The sequence below is a fragment of the Littorina saxatilis genome, linkage group LG3, assembly GCF_037325665.1.
Source record: "Littorina saxatilis isolate snail1 linkage group LG3, US_GU_Lsax_2.0, whole genome shotgun sequence".
Lineage (NCBI taxonomy): Eukaryota > Metazoa > Mollusca > Gastropoda > Littorinimorpha > Littorinidae > Littorina > Littorina saxatilis.
In genome coordinates this window covers 16,978,041-16,988,547 of record NC_090247.1, presented here as the reverse complement: position 1 = coordinate 16,988,547, position 10,507 = coordinate 16,978,041, and the positions used below count along the sequence as shown (strand labels likewise).

The 10,507-nt window shown below is 44.7% G+C and overlaps 1 protein-coding gene across 1 annotated transcript in view; it reads left to right on the top strand.

Annotated features, from left to right (window-relative positions):
* Positions 1–9,845, top strand: part of LOC138960867 (uncharacterized) — a 24,296-nt gene extending 14,451 nt beyond the window's left edge. Inside the window, exons 2-4 of the mRNA XM_070332504.1 lie at positions 3,449–3,823; positions 4,958–5,275; positions 8,401–9,845. Coding sequence (XP_070188605.1) covers positions 3,449–3,823; positions 4,958–5,275; positions 8,401–8,904 — 1,197 coding nt within the window. The 3' untranslated portion in view covers positions 8,905–9,845. The remainder of the gene's footprint in view (positions 1–3,448; positions 3,824–4,957; positions 5,276–8,400) is intronic.
* The last annotated feature ends 662 nt before the right edge of the window (positions 9,846–10,507 follow it).

Sequence of the window (10,507 nt, the reverse complement as noted above, 5' to 3'; positions counted from 1 at the left end):
TTTATGAGTGCGTCTGCAACATACGAGCCCCACTACAAACGATGTAACAATTGCCATGCCTATCAGAAACTGATAATAGTTTTAATTCGTTATTATACCCTTGCCACTATTATTAAGTTTATATGTCATACCCATGAGAGAGGGAGAGAGAGAGAGAGAGGGAGAGAGAGAGAGAGAGAGAGAGAGAGAGAGAGAGAGAGAGAGAGAGAGAGAGAGAGAGAGAGGGAGGGAGGGAAAGAGAGAGAGAAAGAGAGAGAGAGAGAGAGAGAGAGAGAGAGAGGGAGAGAGCGAGAGAGAGAGAGAGAGAGAACTAATCTAACAAGGGAAAGAAACGCTGTATTTTTTCTTAAAATGTCAGCAAGATGATTGCCTCCCCTGGATACCATTATCTTGGTTTTGGTTCTTTTATATAGATTTTTTTTCATTGAGTATTTTAAAGTACATTTTTCTGGTAGTGAAGGATTCGCTTAGAATTATACTCGACGTCAAAAGCCAGTAACAAAAGCCAGTTAATGTTGTGTCACAGACACATTCAATCAATGACATACCATCTTCCTAGCCAACGACTTTTAAAATTGTCTAAGCTCAGTTCATCATCTGTATTATCAGTGTTACTGTTAGTCTGTCTGTCATCTTTACGGCCATTCCGTACAAGTCCCGTGATTGTAATGTTTTGTTTAGTCACAAATTAAACGTCCGCTTAATTGACCATTTCTGGTTTATTTATTCTGAATTTTGGAACGTTAGCAGTCTATTTCTTTTTTGGGAAACTTGTTTTACAGACTGTTTATCAAACACAATACATGCACCTGGCACTAATACTTGTAATTTCAGGAAGTCTTACTATTTTAAACACTAAGAGACTGGTTTGACATCTTGTTACTTCAGGAGGTCTTACTAGTTTAAACACTTAAGAGACTGGTTTGACATTTTGTTACTTCAGGATGTCTTACTAGTTTAAACACTAAGAGACTGGTTTGACATTTTGTTACTTCAGGAGGTCGTACTAGTTTAAACACTAAGAGACTGGTTTGACATATTGTTACTTCGGGAGGTCTTACTAGTATAAACACTAAGAGACTGGTTTGACATCTTGTTACTTCAGGAGGTCTTACTAGTATAAACACTAAGAGACTGGTTTGACATCTTGTTACTTCAGGAGGTCTTACTAGTTTAAACACTAAGAGACTGGTTTGACATCTTGTTACTTCAGGAGGTCTTACTAGTATAAACACTAAGAGACTGGTTTGACATCTTGTTACTTCAGGAGGTCTTACTAGTTTAAACACTAAGAGACTGGTTTGACATTTTGTTACTTCAGGAGGTCTTACTAGTTTAAACACTAAGAGACTGGTTTGACATTTTGTTACTTCAGGAGGTCTTACTAGTTTAAACACTAAGAGACTGGTTTGACATCTTGTTACTTCAGGAGGTCTTACTAGTTTAAACACTAAGAGACTGGTTTGACATCCTGTTACTTCAGGAGGTCTTCCTAGTTTAAACACTAAGAGACTGGTTTGACATCCTGTTACTTCAGGAAGTCTTACTATTTTAAACACTAAGAGACTGGTTTGACATTTTTCAATCTGTTGTGTAGAGTGCATACCTACGTTGTTTTGACCCAAATGTGACTGCAGCACACTGGGCGTTGTGTAGAGTGCATACCTACGTTGTTTTGACCCAAATGTGACTGCAGCACACTGGGCGTTGTGTAGAGTGTATTCCTTTGTTGTTTTGACCCAAAGATGACTGCAACATACCGGCCTGTGAGAGTGTATTCCTTTGTTGTTTTGACCCAAAGATGACTACAGCATACCGGCCTGTGAGAGTGTATTCCTTTGTTGTTTTGACCCAAAGATGACTGCAGCATACCGGCCTGTGAGAGTGTATTTCTTTGTTGCTTTAACCCAAAGATGACTGCAGCATACCGGCCTGTGAGAGTGTAAACGTTTGTTGCTTTGACCCAAAGATGACTGCGGCATACCGGCCTGTGAGAGTGTATTCCTTTGTTGTTTTAACCCAAAGATGACTGCAGCATACCGGCCTGTGAGAGTGTATTTTTTGTTGCTTTGACCTAAAGATGACTGCGGCATACCGGCCTGTTAGAGTGTATTCCTTTGTTGTTTTGATCCAAAGATGACTGCAGCATACCGGCCTGTGAGAGTGTATTCCTTTGATGATTTGACCCAAAGATGACTGCAGCATACCGGCCTGTGAGAGTGTATTCCTTTGTTGTTTTGAACCAAAGATGACTGCAGCATACCGGCCTGTGAGAGTGTATTCCTTTGTTGTTTTGACCCAAAGATGACCGCAGCATACCGGCCTGTGATAGTGTATTCCTTTGTTGCTTTGACCCAAAGATGACTGCGGCATAATGGCCTGTGAGAGTGTATTCCTTTGTTGTTTTTACCCAAAGATGACTGCAGCATTCCGGCCTGTGATAGTGTATTCCTTTGTTGTTTTTACCCAAAGATGACTGCAGCATACCGGCCTGTGAGAGTGTATTCCTTTGTTGTTTTGACCCAAAGATGACCGCAGCATACCGGCCTGTGATAGTGTATTCCTTTGTTGCTTTGACCCAAAGATGACTGCGGCATAATGGCCTGTGAGAGTGTATTCCTTTGTTGTTTTTACCCAAAGATGACTGCGGCATACCGGCCTCTGAGAGTGTTTTCCTTTGTTGTTTGACCCAAAGATGACTGCAGCATACCGGCATGTGAGAGTGTATTCCTTTGTTGCTTTGACGCATACCGGCCTGTGAGAGTGTATTTCTTTGTTGCTTTAACCCAAAGATGACTGCAGCATACCGGCATGTGAGAGTGTATTCCTTTGTTGTTTTGACCAAAAGATGACTGCAGCATACCGGCCTGTGAGAGTGTATTCCTTTGTTGTTTTGACCCAAAGATGACTGCATCATAGCGGCCTGTGAGAGTGTATTTCTTTGTTGCTTTAACCCAAAGATGACTGCAGCATACCGGCATGTGAGAGTGTATTCCTTTGTTGTTTTGACCAAAAGATGACTTTTGTTGTTTTGACCCAAAGATGACTGCAGCACAATGACCGTTGTGACGAGTGTATTCCTTTGTTGTTTTGACCCAAAGATGATATTTGTTGTTTTGACCAACAGATGACTTTTGTTGTTTTGACCCAAAGATGACTGCAGCGCAATGAGCGTTATGTAAAGTGTATTCCTTTGTTGTTTTGATCCAAAGATGACTACAGCACACTGACCGTTATGTAAAGTGTATTCCTTTGTTGTTTTGACCCAAAGATGACTACAGCACACTGACCGTTATGTAAAGTGTATTCCTTTGTTGTTTTGATCCAAAGATGACTACAGCACACTGACCGTTAGGTAAAGTGTATTCCTTTGTTGTTTTGACCCAAAGATGACTACAGCACAATGACCGTTAGGTAAAGTGTATTCCTTTGTTGTTTTGATCCAAAGATGACTGCAGCAGCAACGTTCCCCTTTCTTCTGCCCCTTTTGGTGCTGGCTTTCATAAGTCATGGCGCGGAGGGGTTCGTGCAACAACTGGTTGGGTATCGTATATATGAGGGTGATTCGATCACAGTGCCCTCTAACGGTGTCTACCTTGTTACCATGGTAGTCGACCCAAATGGCGGCAATACGGACATGCAGCTGAAGATCAACGGCAAACCCAACAGTGATTTCACGGCGTATGGAATATATGACGTCGTGGCAGGCTTGACTGTAGCCATGGTTCTGCAAGCTGGGGATGTGATTGGAGGTCAAGTTTGGGGAGACTTAGCCCGTATCAATGTATGCCGACTGGGTGTCGCAAGAGTCACTTCCAATACTGTAAGTACCCCTTGGGCAAGCTGCACGGGAAAGTTACCAACCGGGTGGGAGCCAGCCGCGGTGTTGGATTGCTTGAAATTGACATTTGTTTGGATTGAAACGAATCAGACCCCGCAGTTTGTTCTCTCCCGGTTTGGTGGCACCCACTTTCGGTTCGTGCACCTCAGCCCTGGCCGTTAGTACTAAAACTTGTACGCCTTGCAGCAAATTTCAATTCTCAAATCCTCACTGCTTTTATGACAGTTTGTCCTAATGTTTAGGTCAATGGCAGTTCACTAAGAGTCCTGCTGTCTTAAAAACGGTACGATAAATAGAAGCTTGCATTTCACAGATTTAGAAGGTCTGTTGGTTGCATGCATTGACCTACTTTTTTAGTCCATAAACAGGTTTCCATTTCTCACGTGCACAGTTTGAAAGCTCCATACCTGTTCGTATCTGTCAAACTTTAATTAGAAAATTGTTATAAAGGTCCTTGTCTACATTTTTATACCGAAATCGCCATTTGACCATTAAAATGCAGAGTCTATTATCTACAAATATCAACAATACACCCCCTTTCGATCAGGAAAGACGAAGCCAGTGTAGCCGTTTGAAAATTCATTGTAGTATTCCAGCGTAGTACTCATAGTAGGATATCCTTATTTGGAAAATGCCAAGCGCAAAACTCCTCTCAAATCCCGTGCATTTCGTGCGTTAAAAAAAAGCGTGGACAGCGCTCCAGTGTCAAACTGTTGCTGCACTTGTTTGGGCGTGGCTATAAGCATAGTGACATGAATTTGATTGGTCAGTATTTTTAGGCAAAGCACATGTTCTCGGCAAACAAAAAAACAAAATATTGGAAGCGTGAGTCACGCTAACCAAAAATAAAATCGTTTTTTACATATAATTTTTTTTCTATAACTTTTTTCCACATGGTTCATTCATCATCTGACATAACTTTTTAGCGAAATCTAACCATAAGATTATTGAAAAAAAGCAAAAATGTAGACGACCACCTTTAAACCGCAGAAAAATGGGTTGCAAATAACAATTAATAATTTTGTGACAGGGAAGCGCTGATGTAGAAAAAGCGCAGTAGTTGTAAATCCTGTCAAAGTGTCACCAAAAAGAAAAGTCTTGTCTTCTTTTTCCCAGGTCGCTGTTTTGACGTATCGGTCACATCAGAGCGATGGTGCAGTTCCAGTCCTTAAGTGGAACAAAATACTGGGGGAGAATCAACGATGGCGCCGCGGTAGCTTATCACTAGGTTCTATCAATCCCTACTCTCAAGGATCAGGGATGTACTGGCTGGCACTTCGTCCGGATAGTGATTATAATGGCGATGTGACAGTCCGTGTTCTAAGATACAATCCACGGACCAAAAAGACAGACAATCTGCTCGAGGCGTACTGTGAAGGATATAAAAGGGACATATCCGCGTCTGGGGCTTTTTACTTGAGCTTTACTGATTCGGTAAGAGATGAAGGATGACAGACAGAAGAGTGGGGGGGTTAGTGTGTGTGTGGGGGGATATATGTGTGTGGGGGGTGGTTGTGTGTGTATGTGTGTGTGTGTGTGTGCGTGCGTGTGTGTGTGTGTGTGTGTATGCGTGCAAACGTGTGATTTTGTGTGTGTGTGTGTGTGTGTGTTTGTGTGTGTATGTGTGTGTGTGTGTGTGTGTGTGTGTGTGTGTATGCGTGCAAACGTGTGATTTTGTGTGTGTGTGTGTGTTTGTGTATGTGTGTGTATATGTGTGTGTGTGTGTGTGTGTGTGTGTGTGTGTGTGTGTGTGTGTGTGTGTGTGTGTGTGTGTGTGTGTGTATGAATAAATGTATGTATGTATGTATATATGCATTTTCCGCAATCGTAGAATAAGCTTACAGATTTTTCGCACTCGCTCTATCCAATTGAAAGGGACCTGAAGAGCGTCATGGGAGACCTGAACGCAAAGGTGGGAGACAACAACAAAGACAAAGAGCTCATCATGGGCAAGCACGGCATTGGCACATGCAATGAAAACGGAGAGCTGTTTTCTGACTTCTGCTCCTTCAACGACCTTGTTATTGGAGGCACCATCTTCCCACACAAGAACATCCACAAGACAACCTGGACTTCGCCAGATGGAAAGACAGACAACCAGATAGACCACATAACGGTAGCACGCAAATGGAGAAGAAGTTTGCTGGATGTCAAAACGAGACGGGGAGCAGACGTAGCATCAGATCACCAGCTACTAGTGGCAACGATGAAGACCAAACTGAGAGCATTCAGCGACTCGTCAGGCAGACCACACTACAAGTTCAACGTGCAGTTTTTGAAGGATAACGGGAAACGAGAAGGATACAACTGCGAAGTTAGGAACAAATTTGAGGCCCTGGCAGAACTCACGGAAACAACAGTTGAACAACACTGGGAAGAACTTCAGAAGACATGGAAGACCACGTGCACTGAAGTCTTGGGAAAGAAGGAGAGAGAACACAAAGAATGGCTGACACCAGTGACATGGGCCAAGATAGAAGAGAGGGGAGAACTGAAACAGAAACTCAACAGATGCCAAGACCAACAGGAAAAAGATGAGATCAGAGCGCAGTATTGGGACATCAACAGACAAGTCAAGAAAAGTGCAAGAGCAGACAATAGACAGTTTGTGCATGACTTGACAGATGAAGCAGAGACAACAGCTAGACATAACAACACCAAAAGGCTGTATGAAATAACGCGAACGCTGTCAGGAAAACAGGGCAACCCAAGCAAACCGGTGAAGGATAAGAGTGGCAAGATTATCACGAATGAGGCAGGACAAAGATCTCGCTGGGAAGAACATTTTAAGTAGATATTGAATCGACCACCCCCACCCACTGCTCCGGACATACCACCAGCAACTGAACAGCTCCATGTTAACACCGGTCCGCCAACCAAAGCAGAGATCATCAAGGCCATCAGGAAGATGAAAAGTGGAAAGGCGGCAGGCTCGGACGGGATCCCCCCTGAGGCACTGAAGGCAGACCCAACACTATCTGCAGAGATGCTACAGCCCCTCCTACACAAGATATGGGAACAGGAAGAAATTCCGGCGGACTGGAAGCTAGGATACCTGGTCAAACTACCCAAGAAGGGATACCTTTCTCAGTGTGGTAATTGGCGAGGAGTAATGCTCCTATCTATTCCAAGCAAGGTCCTGACCAGAGTCATGCTGGACAGACTGAAGGAGGCCTTGGACAAGAGACTGAGATCGGAGCAAGCAGGGTTTCGCCGAGACAGGTCATGTACTGATCACATAGCTACCCTGCGCATCATCGTCGAACAGTCCATGGAATGGCAGTCACCCCTGTACATGACCTTTGTGGATTTTGAAAAGGCTTTCGACAGTGTGGACAGGGAGACCATCTGGAGGCTGATGCACCACTACGGTATTCCACAGAAGTTCATCAACATCATCCAACATCTATATGAGGACTCAACCTGCCAAGTCATCCATAATGGCAAGCTGACAAGCTGATCTTCCTGATGGTCATTGACTGGATCATGAGAAGGACAACCATGGACAGCAACACTGGAATCCAGTGGACTTTCGCCAAACAGCTCGAAGACCTTGACTTTGCAGACGATGTTGGCCTCCTCTCCCACAAACAGCAACACGCGCAAGCAAAGCTGACAAGACTCCGTGAAGAAGCTGAAAAAACAGGCCTGAAGATCAACAGACAGAAGACTGAGGTGATGAAGATGAACAACAAGCAGAACTTCCTATCCAGCTGCAGGGAGAGACCCTCAAGGAGACAGACCACTTCACGTACCTCGGGAGCGTAATTAGTACGGACGGCGGGGCAGATGATGATGTCAAGAGTCGTATCAACAAGGCAAGACACGCTTTTAACACCCTGCGACCCATCTGGAACTCCAAAGCACTGTCCCTCCGGAGTAAGATCAGAATCTTTAACACCAATGTGAAGGCAGTTCTCTTGTATGGATCAGAGACCTGGAGAGTGACCAACACCATCACAGGGAAGCTCCAGACTTTCGTCAACAGGTGCCTGCGGCACATCCTCAACATCAGATGGCCGGAGAAGATTTCGAACGCCGACCTGTGGAAGCGAACCAACCAGAAGCCCATCAGCCAGGATGTCAAGAAGCGAAAGTGGGGATGGATTGGACACACCCTACGGAAGCCAAACGACAACATTACCAGACAGGCCCTGGATTGGAACCCACAGGGAAAGAGAAAAGTTGGGCGGCCAAAGCAGACCTGGAAAAGATCAATAGAAAGTGAGGCAAAGGCAGCTGGCACGACATGGCCCCGACTTTAAGGAGCTGCCCAGAACCGGGTGCGTTGGCGAGGAGTTGTTGCGGCCCTATGCTCCACAGGGAGTCTGCAGGAATAAGTAAAGTCAAGTCTATCCAATTGAAAGGCTTTTGTTTGATCATGTGACACTAGTATTTACTGACAATCATTATTATTATTTTATGATGATCATCATCATCATTATTAATGTTGTTTTTGTCGTTGCTGTTGTTGTTGTTGTTGTTGTTGTTGTTGTTGTTTTTGTTGTCATAGCCGTAACCATTACTTGTGAAAGGTCAGTGTGATTGTTATATTGTAGATTACTGTGGAAAGAGACAGCGCTGACAAACCTCTCGGTCCGGCAAACCTATTCTCCTTGGTCAAGCTGACAGACAACAACAGGACGACGTTTCAAGAGAAGTATGATTATGTTGCTTACACAGCCCATGCGATGTTTCGCAATTATTGGGTTCCAAACAGGCGGCTCCGCTTTACTCATAACGTCAAAACCGATCAAGGTATAATTTTCAATGAACCCTACAACGAATGGACCATTCCACAAGACGGCTTGTACATTGTTTCCATAAGAGGCGATCCCAGTAATAGGCCACCCCTAAACCTACATCTAAAGAAGTACAACATCTGGCGTTTCGACACCATCTTCTCAGTCTTCTCGGAAGAAGGCGTTCCGAGCGGGCAGGCCGGGGTATTCCTCTTCCGGTCAGGTGATATTCTGATCATCGAGCTGCAAGTTCCTCGTCGTTCTTATTTAGAGATAGAGGATGGCACCATGATGTCAATTGCCTTCATCGCCAGAGGGTAACTGACCAGCTGTGTCCTGTCCAGGGGGTAATTGACCGGCTGTGTCCTGTCCAGGGGGTAACTAACCAGCTGTGTCCTGTCCAGGGGGTAACTAACCAGCTGTGTCCTGTCCAGGGGGTAACTGACCAGCTCTGCCGTGTGCTGACAAAACCGATGATATTTGTTGTTCTTTAAAAAGAACAAATCAATGCGCATCTTTTGTGTTAATTTCTACTTTTTAGAGTGCTTAGATAAGCAGATATGAACACGCAAGTCCACAACCAAAAACAACTTTTACAAGTGTGCATGAATGTTTTGGCAAAACCAAGCAAGTCCAAGGGGTTACACATTTCGTATAAGGTAGTTTCAAAATTCTTGTCATGCACAAAAGACGTCATTTTAAGTTTAGAACACACGCATGCCGTCATTTAAAGTTCAGAACATACAAATGACGTCATTCGATAAGGTGAGACATAATGACGTCACATTATGACGTTTTATTTCAAAACAAATTCTTCTCTATATGATTCTCCTGACGATCCTTGTCTCCCTCTCTCCCTCCCTATCTCTCTTTCTCTCTCTATCTCTCTTCTACCACCAACAGTCGACTTTTCTCTACCTTTCTCCTTCCCACTCGTTCCCTCCCCTCTGTCTCTCCATCCCACACTTTCTCTCCCTCCCATCTCTCTCTCCCTCCCATTCTCTTCTTTCCTCTCTATCTCCCTCCCTCCTCTCTCACTCCCTCCCTCCTCTCTCTCCCTCCATCCCACTATCTCTTTCCCTCCCTCCCCTCCCCTCTTTTCTCTCTCCGTCATTCCATCCCTACCACACTTCCTCCCCCCCTTTCTTCTTCCACCCCCTCTCTCCCTCCTCCCTCCTCTCTCTTTCCCTCCATCCCATTATTTCTTTCCCTCCCTCCCTCAGTCCCACTAAGTCTCTCCCCCCTCTCTCTCTCTCTCTCTCTCTCCCCCTCTCTCTCTCCCTCCCCTTCTCTCACTCATTCCCTCAATCCATCCTTCTCCCCCTCCCTCCTTCTCTCTCCCTCAGTCCATTCCTACATCTCTCTATTTTCCTCCCCATTTATCTCTCCCTCTATAGCTTTCTCTCCCCCCTCCCTCTCACCTTCCCCCTCTTTCTCCCTATCTCCAACCCTCATTCCATCTCCCTCCCTTTATTTCTATCTCTCCCTCCGTCCATCCCTCCCGCCCCCCCCCCCCCCTGCTTTATCTTCTCTCTCTCTCTCTCTCTCTCTCTCTCTCTCTCTCTCTCTCTCTCTCTCTCTCTCTCTCTCTCTCTCTCTCTCTCTCTCTCTCTCTCTCTCTCTCTCTCTCTTTCCATCTTGTGCAAATTCGAAGTGTTATTTTCACTGTTTTGTCATTTCTCATGACAACACTTCTTCCAAATGTGACCCTCCACCACGAAATGAGTCGCATGTCACCTCACGCGGTTCTGCGCAAGGCATAATATAAGTCCGCGGGGTGTCTAGTAACAGTGTGAGGGTCACCATAGTCAGTGGCTTATAACTCGAAAAGTTTTCACTCTTTTCTAAAACGGTTTTCACCACTGGATAGAGCATAACACACTCTTTAAGAAAATGTAAACATAATTATGAAAATCATGCAAAG